The sequence below is a fragment of the Euwallacea similis genome, chromosome 6, assembly GCF_039881205.1.
Source record: "Euwallacea similis isolate ESF13 chromosome 6, ESF131.1, whole genome shotgun sequence".
NCBI lineage: Eukaryota > Metazoa > Arthropoda > Insecta > Coleoptera > Curculionidae > Euwallacea > Euwallacea similis.
This window is the reverse complement of record NC_089614.1, coordinates 5,772,514-5,793,250: the sequence shown is the minus strand read 5'-3', so window position 1 is coordinate 5,793,250 and position 20,737 is coordinate 5,772,514. Positions and strand designations below refer to the sequence as shown.

At 34.9% G+C, this 20,737-nt stretch overlaps 4 protein-coding genes across 4 annotated transcripts; 1 reads left to right on the top strand and 3 right to left on the bottom strand.

Moving 5' to 3' along the window:
- The first annotated feature begins 133 nt into the window (after positions 1-133).
- Positions 134-1,565, top strand: LOC136409551 (pancreatic lipase-related protein 2-like). The gene is made up of 5 exons (XM_066391129.1): positions 134-423; positions 471-738; positions 795-1,056; positions 1,117-1,382; positions 1,445-1,565. Exons 1-5 carry the CDS (start codon positions 384-386, stop codon positions 1,500-1,502), a joined length of 894 nt encoding a protein of 297 aa, XP_066247226.1. The 5' UTR covers positions 134-383; the 3' UTR covers positions 1,503-1,565.
- A 558-nt stretch (positions 1,566-2,123) lies between these two features.
- LOC136409550 (pancreatic triacylglycerol lipase-like) lies at positions 2,124-3,528 on the bottom strand. The gene is made up of 5 exons (XM_066391128.1): positions 3,395-3,528; positions 3,161-3,343; positions 2,769-3,104; positions 2,328-2,721; positions 2,124-2,276 (listed from the first exon to the last, which is right to left on the bottom strand). The coding sequence occupies exons 1-5, from the start codon at positions 3,447-3,449 to the stop codon at positions 2,219-2,221; spliced, it is 1,026 nt and encodes a 341-aa protein (XP_066247225.1). The 5' UTR covers positions 3,450-3,528; the 3' UTR covers positions 2,124-2,218.
- Positions 3,529-5,991: 2,463 nt separating this feature from the next.
- Positions 5,992-7,416, bottom strand: LOC136409407 (pancreatic triacylglycerol lipase-like). The gene is made up of 5 exons (XM_066390884.1): positions 7,272-7,416; positions 7,032-7,220; positions 6,644-6,979; positions 6,204-6,594; positions 5,992-6,152 (listed from the first exon to the last, which is right to left on the bottom strand). Exons 1-5 carry the CDS (start codon positions 7,324-7,326, stop codon positions 6,095-6,097), a joined length of 1,029 nt encoding a protein of 342 aa, XP_066246981.1. The 5' UTR covers positions 7,327-7,416; the 3' UTR covers positions 5,992-6,094.
- Positions 7,417-12,087: 4,671 nt separating this feature from the next.
- Positions 12,088-14,638, bottom strand: LOC136409753 (phospholipase A1-like). Its single transcript, XM_066391495.1, has 4 exons — positions 14,484-14,638; positions 12,695-13,195; positions 12,250-12,631; positions 12,088-12,193 (listed from the first exon to the last, which is right to left on the bottom strand). Exons 1-4 carry the CDS (start codon positions 14,584-14,586, stop codon positions 12,124-12,126), a joined length of 1,056 nt encoding a protein of 351 aa, XP_066247592.1. The 5' UTR covers positions 14,587-14,638; the 3' UTR covers positions 12,088-12,123.
- Positions 14,639-20,737: the final 6,099 nt, after the last annotated feature.

Sequence of the window (20,737 nt, the reverse complement as noted above, 5' to 3'; positions counted from 1 at the left end):
AATTTCTTAAATTTCTTAGTGAACGTAGGAACGTTTCGCATCTTAAGACTTCTTGCAGGATAACGCTAAATGATGATGAATTGCAAATCAAATATACTTTATCATTAATTACGTATTATTTTTATATTATAACAGATTAAACTACATATTTTAGTAAGTATACGTCTGGAAAATGGCGCTTATTCATTCAAGTCTATATTAAACTAATGCTTTTTTATTTACAATTATTGATCGTCAGTTCGTGGTGTTTTATCTTCGAAGATTAACCTGTCATTGACATAATTATTAGGCCCATAAATGGTCGAAACTACTATAAAAGAAGGTCATTGGTTTGAAGAAACCTGATTATCAAAGAGGGAATAATATCAAAAGTTGAATACGCTATGTATTTTAGTTTGGTGTTGTCCTGTTTATTAGCTTTTGGTAAGTGGTTTTAGTTTCGTGTATGTTTGCCTAATTTTTGAGTTTAGCTAGTTGCGAAAATATCAAACGTGAAGCTGTAAGTTACATCATCTACAGCCGAAGCAACTTAGATGGCTCAATTTCCCGGTCACCTGAAGATTCAGCTTTCAATATTATCGTGGACGCTTTTAACCCAAATTTACCGACAATTGTATTAATCCATGGTTGGCTAGACAATTATGAGTCAAATTTTAATACTTATATCAGATCTGCTGTTCTCACAAAAATTGATGCCAACATCATTAAGGTCGACTGGAGTTCTTTCTCCACACAACTGTACGTGTTGATTTAGGGGCATAAATTGAGATTGTAGGAGTGTTTTTATTGTTTAGCTACAGCATTGCCCGTGATGCAGTACCTACTATAGGAGCCTTAACTGCAGAACTCATCCAGTCAATTTATACATACTATGACTACTCTGCGGACAACGTCACTTTGGTAGGATTTTCTTTAGGAGCCCATGTTGCCGCCACTGTGGGCAAAAACTTAGAAGGAAATATTGGAACTCTCGTAGCTTTAGATCCTGCTGGACCAGGCATCAATTCTCAAGACCTCTCTTACAGCGTTCACCCAACCGATGCTCAATATGTGCAGGTATGATTGCTATTTTTTAGTAGACCTTAATGGGTTTTTACCAAACTAATACAAACTAAGGTAATTCACACTAATGCTGGAACTTTGGGCATGATCGATCCAGTTGGACATGCGGACTATTACCCAAATGGAGGTTCTAGACAGGCAGGTTGTGGAATCGACATAATTGGAAGCTGCTCTCACAATAGGGCTTGGAATTATTTCGTGGAGTCTATTAGCGACAATCAGTTTATGGCTGTTAATTGTGCGACTTGGGATGAGTTGCTTACGTCGAATTGCCATGGGGGGAGGGTCTTTATGGGGGGACTGAGCAACATTGATAGGAGGTAAATTGAAATATATAATATATGTTTTGATTGGTAAAATTTTGTATTTTTCTTTGTTGTAGTGCGAAGGGATTGTTTTACTTGGAAACTAACACTGCAACTCCATTTGGGCGTTCTTAGAAGGGCGTGAGTAAGTTTATAAAATCGCTTCAAAGCTATAGTAAATGTGTAGTTACATTTAAATGTCGTTATTTTTTTCCTTCTAATTTTTATTACTCCTTTTTTTTTATACGAATAAAAGTTGTTCAATCCTCGGGGTCTTCTCTGCAATTATTAATAATTATTGTCGGTCCATGACCAAAACTTAATCTACTTCCTTTGAAAAATTGTAGTTGTATCCCCTGAAACTTTTTATAAGCTGAGCCTTCAGGCTAATATTCTAAGAAGGTTATCATAAGGAAGGACAGCATATTAAGAAGGCTATCGTAGTTAAAAAGCATCCTTTTTGATTTATTGAAGGATATTCTAAAACGTAATCCCACAATTTATTTTCCTCGATCGATCTCAAAATGGAGCTCTCTGAAAGTTTGAGAAACTATTAGGGAGCGAAACTTTGTGTGTAAAGCTGTTTTTAATGCTGATGTTCGTCCAGTTATGGTGGAAGGATGATAATTGTAACTTATACGATTTTCCTGAAAACTTAACTGGTCCTATGAATATAGAACAGAGGAACAATGGGTAGGCATACCTAATTACTTTTGACCAGTTTTCAAACTTTGAGAAGTACGTCAGATTAAAAAATACATCAAATTAATTATTGTATTATGATACTTCTGTTTTCCAATAATAGATTCCATCAATAACTAAAATTTAAAATATGAAATATCCATTTCTATTTAACCTCTAGCAAATGGCGAGGCGCTATTAGTTTGAAGATAGTACTGTCCCTTTCGCCTGTGAATACAGATTATTGGTACACTCAAAAGCTCAAGAATGAAATCTTACGTTGATCTGACCACAGGAAAGTATCCCAAACGACCGGTTGGATTCAGGCTGCACAGACCATTTTGGAAGGCATCGTAACTGTTACAATGAGTGGACAAGAAGTGGTTATTGCTAATGCTTTCAGCATAATAAACGTAAGCCCTGGAATGGGCGCACGTTCCAGCCAAGTCGATGCCGCATCCAGGCTGAGTAGACCCTCCATTGGGATAGTAATCACTATGACCCATATTGATACGAAATCCTAGTAGCCCGTCATTGGTGTGGATTACATGAACGTAGTTTGCATCGGTGGGATCCAGGCGGTTGTTGATGTTGCTTTCAGTGAACAATGGGCCTGCAGGGTCCAAACCGATGATTGTATTTATTAACCCGATGGTTCTGGCTCCAGCATTTCCTAAAATATTTGAAATTAGGTCAGAAATTGAAATATTGTAGTTTTACCAGAAACGTGAGCTCCAAGTGAATGTCCGACTAGGGTGACTCTGTTCAAACGGTAGCCTAATTCGTTATTTAATGTAATCAAGAAGTTTCCAACGTGATTCCCAACAGCCACAACTGATCCTTGGGAACTGATGTAGGTGCCCCCTGCAATTGCACTCCAATCTACAACAATCACGTTGATATTTTTTCGAGGCAGAAGTGCATTTCTGATTTCCACGTTAACTGGAGAGAGGTAATGGTTGTTCCATCCATGAATGATTACCACTGTATCTCTGTTCAGAGAGAAACCTGTTAACCCGACTATGTTCGTTGCTTGGTTTGCCCTTATTTTGGTACCTGTAGGAAATATTTTCAGATTTTTTTATCTAGAGAGTTTAATAAGAAATTTTTACCTGAAAGATTGTTAGGAGTGTAGACGTAAAACGCCACTTGTGAGTTAGAAACGGAAAGCAACGTGTTGTTTCCAGCAGTTTCTAAATCTTCAACTTGAAACACTCCATTGTTCCTCTCAAGAAGCAGATATCTTGGATTATTGATCAGCTCATCAGTTATTTCCAAACTCTTCAGTAGAGTCACTATATTGAATAAGTAGTTGATTGACATAATCGGTGATGATATTATTTTACCTGATTTAGCTGAAGTAGCAGCAAAAACTGCCAACAAAATCACAAAATATTTCATCCTGGAGTCTCTTTGAACACCGCCCGTGGCGAAACTACTAAAATGACTTCTGGTACGGTGGTTTATAAATTATGGTAAAGATAAGGTTATCGTCAAAATCAGGGTATTTTAAATGGGATTTATTTTTAATTAGGATTTCACTAAGAATACGTACTTAAAAAAATGAAAAACAAAAGGTAATTTGGATCAGAGGTAAGTCACTCTGAGAGGATTATTGTGCTATTAGATGTGTATTTCGAAGTTTTTCGAAGGGGTCGACGAAATTTTGAGGAAACAGTAGATTTATCTGGTTTTAAAACGTTTTTGGTGCTGGTACAAATTTTTGAAGAGACAAATTTTTTCCTCCAGCTTACACTCCGTAGCGATAAACATTGTTTTCAAATCTGCTGGGGGTATGGAATGCATAACAGTCTAATCAGTTGAGTGTTTTTGAAGAGTTTAGGTATCAAAATAGTTGATGATGCTATTAAAGAGGATGAAAGTGAAAAAAACAACCATTGTCAATATTAAGTGCGGGAATTAAAATTTTTGTATGCACTGGGATTATTATCTTCTCACGTAATGGCTTAGTGTTGTTGCCTAATTAGCACTTCACCTAGCAAGTTTTGTACCTTTAGGTCATTTAATTTCGAAAAGGTAAAAATAGCGAGTTGACCTTATCAGCAGCATATACTTGAGGAATATCTATCTATACCCAACTGCTAGTCCTTAGCGATAGATATACCAGTGTATCTCTAACACAATAAAAAGAGCAATTAACTATATATAAAGTGGTCACTTTTACGACGCATTCTATGGGGATTTTCGAAACGGTTAAAGATACAAGGTTGGTTAAATGGAGAAAAATTTTCGTATTTTTATGTTACTTGACTTATGTGTCAAAAACAGTCAGTAACTTGGAAACCAATTATGACCTTGACAAATCCAGTGTTACTTGATTTTTCAACAAATATTTAAATATTTTAATTTTTATTATAAAATAGTTCAGAAGACCCTTGTGTTGCACCTCGCCGAAACGGAAATCTTTCGTGTTTTTCAAAAATGCGAAAATCCAATATGCCTCCCATAAGAAAATCGAAAGTTGGTATTATTTTCACGTAAACTAGTAGGTCTAGGATATTTTTTACCTTTCCATATTGAAGACACTAGCGGAAAATATAGAACACCCAAGTTTCAAAATAATTGTATGAAAAATAAATAAGTTATAGACAAAAACAGAAAATCGACTTTTTTGGTATTACTTTGATATCTTAGTAATTACGTAGGATATTTCAATTTTGCTTTCAGCTTTTTGCAGAGCATAAAAATACGAAACTTTTTCTCCATTTAATCAACGTTGTGTCTTTAACCGTTTCGAAAATCCCCATAAAATGCGTCGTAAACGTGACCACCCTGTATAGTTTTTGTGGTAGAAAGTCGCTCAGTTTTTGCACTTGTGCTCTGAAACGTATTAAATTTATGTAAGTGATCGAGTTTGATAATTGTGTAGATATAGGATGGTGTTTATATCTTATAATGAAATCCCAGGTCAGGGAAAGGATTATAAATGTGCGTTTATTAACGCAAAGTGAACAAAACGGAGGACAGAATACCTCATGAATTTACGAGCGTGGACACGGCTTCCGAATTGCCAACGGCTTACCGAACCGAGAAAAAAGAGATCTTATACATACCCTGCAAATACTTAAATACTAAAATCCATGATGATAAACCATGGGCCTGGCTACCCTGGCTAGGGTGCCATCTGCATTACCCGCCCCATTAAACCGTGGCGTCTTAGCTGGGAATTGGAATTGCAACTGTAGGGCCGACGAAGTCTATTACAGGCAGTTCTAATGCCGACCTAGTTTACTGTGGGGGTTTCCAATGTCGATCAGGTCTAGCATGGAAAATTCCCATGCTCCAATTAATTCCTCCCAGAGTCGCATCTCAGGGGTATATCGATCTTAAAAATAGTACATGTTATCTAACATTTATCAAACTTAAAAGTAACACCTATCTACAAGAGTACATCAACAGTCAGCTGCAGCTGCAGCTTAGTTATACAACCTTACATTTATTTCATATATATAATTTGTATGTAAATTTTAGTAAAGTGTTTTTGATCTACCTCGTAAATAAAATGATGAGTAAATATAGTGTGATTGATTATCAAAAAAAGAAAGTTAAATAGTTAGAAAGTTAAAAGTTTCAGAATTTTAATGAAATTTTTCTTGTACATGCAAGTAGTTCTTTTACGGGGCTGGGTCAAACCAAAATTTACAACACAGTACAGAGTAATTTTGAATATTTGCCGATTTTGAAAATTTTTTAAACGTTATTTGAAAATTTTGCCGAAGGTTTCTTTAGGTTGTTTTTGAGCACAGTAAGGAAAAACGCCATAAAGCGACTTAATTTTTTTTAATTACAGGCAGCTATTTGATTTATTAACAGTTAATTTGAAAAATTTAGAATAAAATAATCTATAATTCTTTACAGTTTCCGAGATTCTAATGGGAAATCTGGGTCATACTGTCGTTGCTGTTTTGACTAAAATCAAACTATAGTCAATGCTGGTATAGTATCATTTATTTAATTTAACAATTAATATCGTAGTGGCGGTTCTAGAACTACTCAGCAGAATCCCTATACGCTCAACTTCTGATCTACCCTCGCGCGAATGGCGAAGCGTTGCTGGTTTTCAAATAATATTCCCCTTCTTCCCTGTAAAAAAATCCATATTACTCAAATAAAGCTTGTCAAAACCCTCCTCACGTCTCTTTAATCGGATATCCTCCCATGTAACTGGAAACATTATTATCACATCGATTCCTGTCATAGTTCCTGTAAGTGTCACATTTTTTAGTGACGAAATTATTAGACTTCAAGCTTTCAGCGAAATATTCATAAGCTCTACTGTGGGAGCAGGCTCCAGTGAGGTCAATACCGCAACCGGGCTGAGAACTTCCTCCATTGGGATAGTAGTCCGCATGCCCCATGTTGATGCCGAATCCCAAAGTACCATCATTGGTGTGTATTACATGGACGAACTTTCCATCAGTGGGGTCCAGACGGTTGTCAGTATTCCTAGAGGTGAAAAGAGGGCCTGCAGGGTCAAGACCGATGATGGTTTCGATCAGACCTTTGGTTCTGGCACCGACATTTCCTGTGACAATTTTATGTTAGAATTTTGATATCTGTGAGGAAAGACCAACCGGAGATGTGTGCTCCAAGTGAATGTCCAACGACAGTGATATGTTTGATTTTGTGATTAAGTTCGTCATCTAATCGAAGCAAAATGTCCCCAATGTAATTCCCAACTGCCAATACTGAGCGTTGAGCACTAATGTAGTTTCTGTTGGCAATGGGACTCCAATCTACCACCAAAACGTTGATGTTGCGTGTTTTGAGAGCTGCAGTCTTGATCCTATCATTAACAGCAGCTTCGTAGTCATTTTTCCAGCCGTGAATGACCACCAAAGTTGGTCTATTGATGTCAAAACCGGTAAGAGCGACTATGTTGTGTAGATCTCTTTCTCGGATTTGAACTCCTATTTCGTTAGTGAAGTCATTTAAAAATGTTGATTATTTATGAGTTTTTACCTTTATCCGGATTTTGTGGGGTAAACACGTAAAAGCTAATATCGTCTTCAGTGGCAAAAAGTGTGACGTTCGAATCATCAGGGCTTTCAAGATCCTCCACTTCAAATAAACCTTCCTTAGTCTCCCACACCAAGTATCTAGGGTTGTTGAGCAGATCGATTGTGAGCTCTGAGGGCTTGAGCAGAGTAACTAAAAAGACTTAGTAGTAGTTTTATGTAAAACATCTCAGTTTAAAAATACCTGACTTTGTCAAGCCAACAGAGATAACTGCACAAAAGATGAGAAGCAACTTCATGATTGATTTTATAGCGAAACTAAGTAACTACTAATCAAAAGCTATGCTTTTATAGGGAGGGTTTCTGTAACGTTTTTAATAAGCTGCTGATTCAAATAGTAAAGTTCAGTAAACACAAAGCTTAACGAGATTTCGATTTTTAATTCAAAATTGTATACCCTATAATCGCTGAAATACTAATGAGATTAGCATTCTTTTATAAGCATAATCTTGTTTATTGATGGATTCTGATCTGGAATGTCTATATCGATAAATCGAAATATGCTTTGTTCCCAATTTGCGCGGCCTAATTTGGTTTTTAAGTAATTAGTGTTCATTTTGATTTGTCTGGAATATTCAGGTGAATGGACTAATTTCGGTGTTTATCAAGAGAATCTTGGTAACTATAGGAGATGGGATATTATATGTTGGATGAAATATTCTTAGAAGTTCCAGGCACAGACTAAAATTTAATAAAATGTACATTTGTATCAATCCTTTAAACCTAATAAAAACCTAATAAAAATTTAGACATTTTTATTAAAAATTTCCTGCGGGGGGAAGTACCTACTTTCTGCCGCCTTTCAGACTTTGGGCGCCGATATCTCGGGAATCCACAAAATAATTTTCTTAGTTCAATTAATGATATCACAAGATATAACATTTTTTTAAAAATTCGCTTAGTCTTGAAATATTCCTATGATGGCCCCAAAGTATTTGTCCTAATAAGGACGAAAGTTCCGTAGGCTTATATCATGGAACTTAATGAACTTGGAGAGAAGAAGTATTGAAAAAGTCGATAAGAGCACAAAACAACATGCCAAATGATAAACTGAGAGCTGCATCAAATTAAATTTAGTCCAATAAATAAATTGGTTTGTCTAACTCTGCCGGGTTATAATATCAGTTTTAGTTTCTGAAATATGGAGTTACTTTGAATTTTTTTATCATGATTTTAAAAGCTCCTCAAACTCCTTTTTTCACGGCTTCAGGACTACATGGAGATGCTACAAATCGATATAGGATCCATATCAAACGATAAGAACAGAAAGCAGTGTCAATTGATGAAAATTTCAATGTGTGTGGGGGAGGGGGAGTACCTTTTCATTACAAATTTTCAAACGTCACTATCTCTGAAATCCATGGACTTATAGTATCTCAGATTAATGCTCGTGATGAACCCTATAGGTCTGCGTAGTATAGTTGTTGAATTGTGAATTGAAATGAAAACAAAATTTGTGAATGTTTTAGTTTTTAAGATATGAGGCCGCTTTAACATATATTTTAGAGGTTTTGAAAGTGCTTTAAAATAAAAAGTACCTCAAACTGCAATTTGACAGGTAAAGTTGAAATATTCTGGTTCAATAAAGGGTCAATATCAAGTCAGTCAGTTAGATTGAAAAATAGTACATAAAATTTCGAAATTTTTTAGAAAATTTCCAAGAGGTTTTTTTTGACAAAGTGTCAAAATTTGAGCAAAAAAAAAAATGGAGCACCTGCAGCAATTGCCCTAAATAATATCTCAAATCAAAATTGTATTAACTCTTTTAGTTTCTGAGATATGAGGCCGCTTAGATTCCTATTTTCATGATTTATCTGACTGCATTTCCAAAGTAGGTATATAGGTATTTTTATCATTAGATTAGCCCGATAAATACGCCTTAAAAATCAATTATTACGCTAACGTCAAAACTTGCCCCTATTAATAAAAATTATGATAATTATTATTATCCGCATATAATATTGAATATTGAGGCCCTAATTAATTTCCATAATACTTCATCCTATCCCCGTGTGAAAAGGGACTTGCTGTTGGTGTCAAGCTAATAATTTCCAGATACCCAGAAACTTCGAATTAAGATTCCCTCCTTCAAAACTTCAACTAACCCTCTTACTCCTTATCTTCTGACACTCCTCTAAAAAAACTTCTAATCGTTAAGCTGCAGACGGTATTGGCAAAACGGTGGACCGGAAGACAAACTTTCAGCAAAATACCTTCTGTGGGAACAGCTACCAGCTATGTCCAATTCACATTCAGGTTTGCATCTCCCACCATTGGAGTAATAATCTGCATCATCCCTTTTGATGCCAAAATCGAGTTCTTCATTATTAGTGTGAATAACGTAAACGTAACTCCCATCGATGGGGCCCAGAAAGTTGTTAATGTAGTTTTCAGAGAACAATGGGCCTGTTGAATCCAGACCGACGATAGTGCTCACCAACCCCAATGTTTTAGCGCCAGCATTACCTTTATGAAAAATTCGTGTTTAGCATGATTTATGGTTGTTTGTAATTTTTGGTTACCAGCAATATGAGTCTCTAGAGAAAATCCAGCAATAGTAATCTTTAACAGATAGTGGTTGAAGTGATTATTGAGCTTAATTAAGAAGTCCCCAATAAAGTTCCGTACTGTGCGTAAAAGAGGTTTGATCCTCTGGGTTGCAAGTTTTCGATCTCACAAAATCCTGGTTGGGTTTCATAGGCAATATATTTAGAGTTGTTGAGTGTTTCCACAAGAACTTCAGAGGCTCTTCGCAATTTTGCTATGAAAAGTGAAACAGATTATTCAGGCTATTTCAGGTTCATGACAAGGAAGGGTCCGTTGAACATGTAATGGGCATAATTTATTATTCTAATAAAATAGTTTTTCAAGCAAATAGCTTTTCATTTTAAAATGTTAGATTCAAATTTTAAAAGAAATGTACAGGGTGTTTCAAAGTTTGTGTTAAATAATTGAATGGTATTCGAGAAAACAGCAAAAACGTCTAAAATATATTAAATTTGGGGAGTTAATTATTTTAGATATTTAGTTTATATTTTTATTTGTTTTTACATACATAATGCTCCACTTCGATGGAATTATCAAATGAATATGAAAACATTTTTTCTTTGATCAGGCTCCCTTTTAGCACGCCTAAATGCTTTTCTGGAATAAAATTGATGGCTCATTTTTTGATATTTGTAGTCCTTCAATTTAGAAAACAATGTGCCTTTTGAATTGTCTTCGTTTCTCTAACCGTGTCCAGTTTCCGGGTTATTTCGAAGAATATGAATTAAAAAGCTTAATTATGTACTAGTTGCAAGAATTATTAACTAAGTAGGCGGAATATTTAAATATTGCATGAGGCAAAATTGCATTTTTAAAGGTTTTTCATAATGACTAGCGGACTAAAAAGACGTAGGGCGCGGAATTTCAATTACCTTATACCGGCTGTCTCAAAAAACGGGCAAAGCTATAACTCATTTATTTATGAGCGGATTTTGATGAACTAAAAATCAATTAAAATGATATTGTTCAGACTATTAAATTACATGAAAGTTGATTTTTTTAAATTCAACTTCTTGTGGCTTAGGTGTCAAGTTCAGAATTTTAAATAGAACTCCGCATTTTTTTAAAGTTTTTTGATGAAAAGTATTTTTCTGAATTTTATGATGGATGACAAGTTAATGATAAAGCAATTTTTAACTAAAAAACAGTTGAAAAATTTGAACAATATGAGTACTGTAGCCATCTCTATCGTCACGGGGCCATCTGTGTTATCCTGGGGTCATCTATATTTAGTCCCTTTTTATCCAATGTGTAAGGATGTCCGGCGCCATGGACAAGTGGAGCTCATTAGAACCGAACGAGACGGGCAAGATCAAGCTGCCCTTTACCGTGGGAACCACATCGTTCTTCGTTATAATTTTCTGGGAGCAATTATGCTGCACGTATGACAATTGTAAATTAGTTCTTTAATGCAATAAAAATAGTTATTAGTGTTATTATTAGCGACAATTATCAAGTGTCAAACTCAGTTCAAGTTGAACGTTCAAGTGCAGATGAAAATATTTAAAAAAGAACAGGTATGCTTGAAGCATATTTTCAAAGTATTGAGAACTCGACAGAAGCAGTATGTCTTTACTTTACCCGTTTTCCTAATAGAAAGAAGTATCTAATAGTAATAAATTGAAACATTTAGAAGACAACTTATGACACTATGGATCTTTTCGACACACACACACACACAAACACACACACACACACACACATACACATACACACACACATACACACACACACACACGCGCGCGCGCACACTCACACACACACATTCTCTTTCATACCACGCTTCAAGAAGCTTATTTGCCATTCAAACATTTATATTTCATTATAGCGTAGTATGTAAAGTTACACCGTTTTCTTTTTAAAGAAAGAGAATAAAAAATGAAGGTAACACGGAGAAAATGGAAAAAACGTGAAAATGCTATTCGCTAGAGCAATCAGCAGATGATGTTCGAATATTTAAACCGTGTCACCCTTTGAGAGCGCTCTAATCAACTTAGTTTACAGAGCTTTTGGGGATTATTTTGAGTGTATGTTCGATAATCGAGACTTACCCGGCTCCGCCAAAGCGGAAAAATACACGAGTGCGGCTAACATAAAGAAAACCCTCATTTCGCAACCCAGAGCATTTATAACCGACTAACTGCCTGTGTTCTTGTTGAAATGTATTTATTTGCGAAAAAAAATTAACGTATTTCATTGGAAATATATTTCAAATAATCTGAAAATATCAGCCGTCTGACGAATAAACGAAATTGTTTTATGACCAGCAGCATTACTGTGTGATTTTTAAAAATAAGTTTCAATTATGAACTTTTAAAAAATAATCCTGCTTTAAGCCTAAAATCGAGCCGAATAGAATTATTTAATACCCTTTTAGGTATTTGCAGGATTACTACTGTTTAATTCCACGGGCAAATATGTGTCTATGAGCCACTCATGCATTGAAACAACAGTTAAACAGTTTTATTTATTAATATAGATATGACATTTTAAAGGTCTATATCTCCCAATGCGTATGGTGATTCCGAGTTGGTTTCCAGGTAAAAGGTCCCATCGACACTAGAACGAATAACCCAAATTGTTCCTTCACTAAACTCCAATGGAAAATAGCTTACGTGACATTTACAGCGGCTCCTCCCATTACAGCGGTCTCAGCTCTCTTGCATTGACCTTCAGTGTAGTCTGAGTAGCTATCACAGAACTTAGCAATAAACTCCTTTGAATGTACGGCTTCGATGAAGTACAGGAATGATCTGCCATGCGAACAACTGCCTGTTAAATCAACCCCACATCCAGGCTGCGACTTCCCTCCATTGGGCCAATAATCTGCATCACCGATGTCGTAATTCACCCCCAAAAATCCAGCATTTGTGTGAACTGCTTGTACGTACTGAGCATCACCCTGGTTTAATCTCCCGTTGGGGTTATTTTTGAAGAATAGTGGTCCGGCTGTGTCCAGGCCTGTGATGCTGTGTAATTTCCCTTCAGTTTCTTTACCTAATAGAGACAAAATGGTGAAGGATTGGCCCAAGTGGCGAAGGATTTGCTAAAATAACATACCAGCAAATCCTGCAATATGGGCCCCCAGACTATGGCCGACAATAGAAACTTTGTTTAAAGCGTATTTGTAAGCTGCAGATATGTTCTTTATAAATTGGCCAGTATACTGGCCAATAGGCCCTACTGAAGAGGAAGCGTGAACGTAGAGTGAAGCTGCTATATCATCCCAATTTACAATTACTAGATTTACATCAACTTCTTTCAAATAAGCATCTCCTAGTTTGGTAGGGAATGAGGATTGGTAAGTGTTGTGCCAGCCGTGAATAATGAATACCGTTGGTAGATTTATATCAAAGACGGATATTTCGGTAATTTTAGCAGCCTCAGAAAATAGGATTTTAGTGGGAGTCTGATCATTCCTGTTGCAAATATAAAAAGAAACATCTTCTTCAGATATTTGCAGGGGACTAGAGTTTAAAGAGAGGACTCCTCCAGACTCTTCAATCTTCTTTGTCAAGGCAACGAGAGTCTCGATTTCCTTTGCGTCAGCAAGTGCAATACCTTTAAAAATCATGATTTATCAGTAAAATTTCCTGAAATCAATAATAGCGGATTCAAGTGTAAATTTTTATAATTCTTATTAATATTTACTTAAGTGGCTATCTTAAAAGTTCATGAGCAGGAACAATAAAGTACTCCTCAGTTCAGATGTTTTGAATTATCATATTGTCGAGTAGAATATATTTAGATGTATTTGATGTATTAAAAATGATGCTTAAGTTGTAAGTTTTAAAATAATAAATACTTAAGTGTTAATTTGATAATTTTACTGATAGAAAAATGGGGCGTTATTAGATAATCTGTAACGTGCATGTACAGAAAAGGACATTTTTGTATTTTGACTCTTTTCGACTGTATAAAACTGTTGCGATGTATTTTAGTGGTTTTGATTGACGTATTTGACAAATTTTAATTTTTTCAACAAGAAAAAATTTTAAGGTATGTTCAAAAATTTGTAATTTGTTTATTCCAATACTCCGTATCTCGCAAATAATTCATTCTATTTACACAAAATAAAACGTGTCTGAAAGATCATTTCTGGCAGAACCAGAGCCGTGTACTGGTTCATATTAAAAAAAAATTAATATCGTATGTAAAGGACAAAAAAACGTCAGGTATAATTATTACTTTTACATTAACATTGTTCGCACAATTATATAAATTGAAAATAAAGTTTTTATTGTAATATCTTTTAGATATCCTGGAAGATATTTTGGAACATATTTAAGAATTTTCTTGTCTTTTGGTAAACCAGAAAACGAGTTTTCTCAAAGTTAAACATAATAATATTTAAGTTTTTAGAGTAAAGCTTGATCGTATTGTAAAAAATTTATCCGGAACTAAGTAGGTTTTCAAAAAATATATATATTTTTTGTGTTATCCGAGGCAACGACATATGTTCTACACTCGTTATTTTGATTTTTTTTTCACAATTTTGCACGGCGTTTTTCTTTACCCTGTATAGCATCGAGACAATGTTTCTTACAAGTCGAGTACTCGTCGGTGATTCTAGAAAAAACGGACTTTTTCAATCTTTCGTCCATGAAAATCAGCTAAGGCGGTTTCGAAATACAACGACTAAAAATGGTGGAAAAATGTCGATTTTGAAAATTTTTGTCAGAAGTTTATTAAACTGCTGCAAAGCCTTCTGGCAAATTAGTGCAGACTGTTGATAAAAATAAAGAACTTCAAAAAACATTAAAAGAAAATTGATAATTACTTAAAAAATCATTAAATTGCAAAAATCAATTAAATTATCCGTTTTGCTTCAGTATCGAAAAAGTCATACCTGTCTCATCATTGGTTAAGCTATACGGTGCTCTTCCAAGGACCACTGCAGGCACTGAAAATATCAGACACAAGAATGATGATAGAGTCTTCATCATGATCATCTGTCTCCAGGGTTCTTACGAGAACTGATAACGAAAAATATACTATTCATGATTTAAATATATCTCGTAATTGGATGTCTCAATGACCTATTTATTTATTTATCTTAAGTTAAGTAACAATTGCGTAGGCACTAATCAAAGCGCGTGGCCTTAAAAGTATACAATATCCCCTTCTCCCTTATCTGATAGGCATCACTCTGGAGTAAAGTACGAGTTAGAGATTTGATTCTGATTATTTTGAAAAATTATTCGGTTGGATAACAATTTGACCGTCAGCGATCTGCGCACAAGGAAATTTCACTAAAGTGATGGGTCCTGCTGTGAGTTTAGCGCAAACTTCATTGGAAGCAATGTTCACGTGATTTACTGCTAGGCATACAGGGGATAGTGGTGGACATATCGGAGCAGCGCCTGGATCTAAATTTGATAATTAAATCAAGTACAATTAAAAACAAACTTTTGATATACCAACCTATTTTCATGTTGTAAAAAATTTGGCCGTTAGCTTTGAATTCTATGTTTAAAGTCAGCTCCTGGGGCACAGCCTTAATCTCGATGCAATCTAAAAAGTAGCATCATATAGCGAATGCAAAATATCAGTGATATGAGCGCAGAAGAAGGATTCCTATAACGTGAAAATAAGATACGAATGGAAAAATTTGAAGAAAGTATTAGAATGTATAAATTTATCGACACTAGAAGTAGTCATCGAAGTACTGCGCAGTTTTCAGATATTGAATGGATTCGTTGATAATTCGTGTTTTGCAAGTTAGTCTGTAAAATTAATATTTCTAAATATTGACCCAATTATTTCGGTTTGCCTTTGTTCAGAGCTGTTGGTAATCGAAATACTTTAACTGAAAAATACAATAATTTAATTACTACACTCACTGTTTTGAACATTTACGACGAATTTGCTTCTGCTAATACAATCTCTAATTATCAACAAACCTATTTGAATAAAACAGAATTCGAAAAATAATCCCATTACACAGGTCAACAAATAAAAATTTTAATTTTTGTGTCTGTGCTTTAATGGTCATTTTGTAGTTTTTTATTGTCAAAAACAACCATAAACCTCGTTTGTAATTAAAGAAGTTAGATATTGGCTGTTTTACAATTGCCAATAGAAACATATTTCAAGTTTTATGGATATTTAAAATACAGGTTTTTAAAGTTTAAGAATTTGAATTAGTGGGAAAAACACGTGTGAAATTTCGTTTTTTGCTATATTTTACTAAACTTGGGCAATACAACGTACCCATGTTCCGTAATAGGAATTTTAAACGTCCAATACTCGTCTAGGGGAAACAAGGGCGGAAGTGTTTTAACTCTTATTTCAATACCTCTAAAGATAATCGTTCCTAATTTTATTTTTTTGCAATTTAACTTTTTAATGTCTTGATTCTGCTTGTAAATATACATTTAGCTCGGCCATTTAACAACCTTGACCTGTTTTTTCCTGCAATAAAGTTGAGCAAAAAAATGTATTTGTAAAATAAGTAGTGACTTTCACGCTACCTACTACAACATTAAAGTTTTTGAGTTAAAACTTTTTTTATAATTAATTAGTTGAGGAAAGGGACAGTCAGATTGATAACACCTAAACACTAAATTCGCGCTGCTCGATATTCGACTCTTAAACTATGCCATCGCTACCTTCACAGTTTTGTCAAGAATTATTGAACGTACTTACATTCACTTTGAGGAGAGAGAGCAAAATTGACAGTGGCACAACATTCATATATCAAATTTGATATGATTTTACATCCGGATAAGCCAATGTATCTCTCATATGATGTCCCTTTCGCTTTGGCAATGCACAGGGCAGTTATAATGCAGGAAATTAGATGGACCTCCATGGTGGACGTTGACTGAATGAATGCAACAAAGATTGCGTGAATAACCACAGTGTTCCAATTATTTTTTGCATTTACATGCACAAACGTTTTGTGGGCTATTAAATTGAGCTAAGTGACGTTCTCGGCGGAGCTCTTATTATTTAAAAGTTAGAAAACACGTGTTAAGTTAGACAAATTCGCGCATTATTTTTTCTATTGCCTTGCACATCCATTTTGCAGACTGTTAACTTTTTAAGGTGAGATGTAAGTTTCCTAGACTCACAAATTTCAAAACAATCTATTACCACTACTTTTGTTTACGGCCGAGTTCGAGCTTGCTCTTTACCACCTTAATAAATCTTCCTACAGGGAAATTTCCTTGTTCTGTTGTAAAACTAGGCTTTTGGAGTTAAAGGTTCTGTCTTGGAGGGCCATTCTTTGAGAGAGGTTGCTTTGATTAATTTGGAATTCGAGGTAGAAAAATGGTCTCTTTACTCTGGGGTTTGAAGCTTTTAGTTTTATTGGTATTGAAGTTAGAAAGCTGAAACAGAAAAGGCTAAAATCATCGGCAGTGGCAACGGCGAACAATACGATTTCGATTATATCCTAAAAACCGAACTATTTATTTGGCTTGACAGGATTAATTTGGGGAAGGACCCTTGTAAGACCTTTTTAGGGTAAAATTTGTACCCCACATGAACAACTGTAAATCAGCTGGTCTATCTGTTCGTAGACAGACCGAAGCTACGCTAAGTGACTAATGATGTCACAAGCATCTTTAATTAATTTACCACACCGATGTTGATAACTAAGATAAGGCCGAGCTGTCACCCAATACTTAGGTTTTAGGTGACCCGGATGGTTTTGTCGTAGTACCATTATTTTTATCTCACGGGTCTTTATAAATTAAATTTCGACGTTTTAACAATCGGTTCGGATTTTTCGGGCTGATTAACATTCTTAAATTCCTTATCTCCCTGAAGGTTGAATAACCATTCTCTATAATGCAACGGTTTCAGATTAGTAAATTACACGTTGTTTCATGTCTCCTGTGTATCTAAATAAGTGAGGCAATATTTTGCGCAAAAATTGTTATGTATATGAAAGATTGCCTTCCCGACCATTCTCGGCCAGTTTATTATCACCTGCATGCCGTAGCCGATTGGCGCCTTACTGCCCACACATCTCAGTACTACTCAGTAGAAACTAAAGAAAATTCGATGTAAATTATAACTTGTTTTTAGCTCGCCATTTTTACGCCACTTAAGAGATTGTTGAACAAAATCGTCAGCATTAAACACGGCTTAGAATATTCTCTCTTGCCATGCTGACACACTTCAATTGCTATTATTACTACCTGCGAAATTTTCATATAAGTACACGCTTTATAGAAATCTACAAAGCCAAAAACCATGTAGGTTAGTTGCTTCAATAAATTCAAGTGGGAGGTACCCACGCGATTTTGCACCTTAGCACCAGCTGTAGAGCAGCAATTTCTTCATACAATAGATTGTTGTTTAAGCAAATACATTGCCCCTAAATATAGAGTGCAGTAAGTATCACTTAAGCAGCCGTACTCTGAAGAATTTTTGGTGCGTCTTAAATAGAACCCACAATCTGCTTTCCATATTTTGCTTTGCATAACGTATTTTCATATTTTATATGCGCAAAGTGGATGGACAGAAGGTGAATCGAATTGATTTTTTTAGATAATTCATTGGTCGAGAATGCTAACTAAACGTTAAAAAAGAAGGGATTTTGTCGCGAGCTTTTTCTCCAGAACACTCTCCGTGACGACCTGCACGATCCACGTGGAATTCGGGCCGGGTCGGGCTACAGCTCCTTCGGGTTGGTATTTGGCCAGGGTTCGGTGATCAGGTCCAAATTATTTGAAAACGCGAATAACGAAACTTTTCAATAAGAAGACGAGAGTCAGTGGAAAATTTTTCCTTCATATTATACAGGATGCTCCAGAAACATTGGTATAAATTAGTGTTGGGTCTTAGAGTGATTAAGCTAAATTTGCTTTAAAAAACGTGATTTGTTTTGGATCTACAAGGCGTCAGAACAATTTTTTTTATTCAGTAAATTGGGGATAAATTGGAAGGTAAAAAATAGAGTGCCTATGATGAACATATTTGGACGAAAGGTGCTTGTTTTTATCATTTGTAGGACATTCTAGGACAATAATAACAAAATAAATAATTGATACATAAAAATGCGAAAAAATATTCATAGACAACTGCACGTTTTTGGTTGAGACCAAAACTACTTTTTTTGAACTGACGAGTTGGGATGGAATGAGTCGGACACAGGCCGAACCCAATAGTATGTTATTCCATCTTGATTCTCATTCGATCTTTCAGGTTCATTGTAAATCACCAAAGACTTAGAAGCAAACCAAGGCCAGGAAGAAAAAAAAACCTCTAAAAAATTTTAAAAAATGGGCTTTATTGTAACCCATTTATGCATTCGTATTTGGTGTTAAGAGGCAAACGATAATGGCTTTTCATGAAGGGAAGAAGATTTTTAATTAATTTACAGAAAGTATGAATATTTCGCCCTGGACAAAGTATAATATTCTTTTCTCATATAATGGAGAGATTATTATTTCCTCAGGGGCCAAGTTCGTGCATCTGAGGAGTAGAGCATTTCTGAGAAATGATGTCAAACGTTGGTTTATTCATGTTGGCGCTATTCTGTAAAATTGGCTAACCTGGGCAAAATTTTACTCAAAATGAATTTGCACTTTCATATTTAAGAAAAGTTCTTGGTATAAAAGATTTTTGATGTAAGGAAAAGCGGAATTGACAATTATTTCATTGTTAAATGTCTGGTGCACTATCTATACGTTTCTTGTGCAAATAACTTTTTAAATTTCACAAAAATTTCTAAAATACCCTCGTTTTTAGTTCGAACACTGAATGGTGAATTGAAATTGTAAATTTGGTGATTTACCATATTTTCGAGCTTTCAGAGTTTAGACATTCAGATCTCCAGATGTGGTCCCTTCATAACTAGATCTATTATTTTATAAAGAATATCCAATTCTTCATTTACGTTCATTTATCGTTCCAAATTATATCCATATCCAAATACCCATTGTGCAAGAGTATTAAAATATGAATAGATTACTCTTATCTGAAAGTTGATGGCTTTCGATTTATAGGATGTAAAAATTTCAATTATTTTTTAGAATTTTGTCTATAGGTCTGATAGTTTTTGAGATATTTAATTGAAATCTAAGTTGGCTAGATGGCTCACAGTAAATAGAATATATGGGACAACACTTTTCATGGGATCAAATATACTTCCTTTCCTCAAATTCTTTTGTAGTATACCACTGACAATTTATTTCAAGAAAATCGAATTCGCTATTCAGTTTAGAAAGTTTTTCATCCTCTTTATTTTAGTGTACAGCTGTTACTATAATAGTTATAGTTATTTGCAGAATTATGGGATTCAATATTCCGTTTTTATTATAATTTTTTAGGAATTTCCTCGGAAATTTTGACACTCTGTATATCGAAAACTGTCACCTCTCGTAAGACATAAATTTAGCCAAATCGTAATACTTCCCCAGAAAGAAAATGAAGTTGTAGTTTAATTAATTAGACGGAGACCGCTCTGTATAAAGCGCAATGCACAATAAAACACAAAACAAAGTTTGCTCAAGCAAAAATCATTCACCAGTTTGTCGAGAAATTCGATGTTACATAAGCACCTTCGAGAGTAAATTTGCAGCCAATAATATATTTACTGTCTGAACGCGTATGTATAATTTTGCATACTTTAAGTTTATTAATGTAGAACAAAATTTGAAAACGGCTGTTGCTAGACACTTGCGTCTATTACGAAAGAACTACTTCAAAATGTTCAGCTTCTTTCGTTTCGGTGATATAACACATTTTTTCTTAAGGAAACTCATACATATACATATGTGGTTCGATACCTTGTATGTGCGTAGCGTTACAAGTATATTTATTCTATTTGTTTTGCGTTTAATAGAAAACATATATTTTTATTAGATGATTCACTGATCTTCAAATAATATTGTTCTACGAAGCCGCTTTATTTTGCAATTTTCTGCTACTCCTTAAAATGGTGCAAAATGAAATCGAAACATCCTGTACTAGGTAGAATAAAATCGGAAGCCACCAATAAATGTTTGCTCAAGCCAAACAAAAAAAGTCGAAGATGACACTTAGCACTAGAAGGCCTATAAAAATTTAGTTAAGCCTTGTAAATATTGTACGTCTTTCAGCAATTCCCACGAATTGTGAAATGTCAGCTAATAAAAACATAGGCGC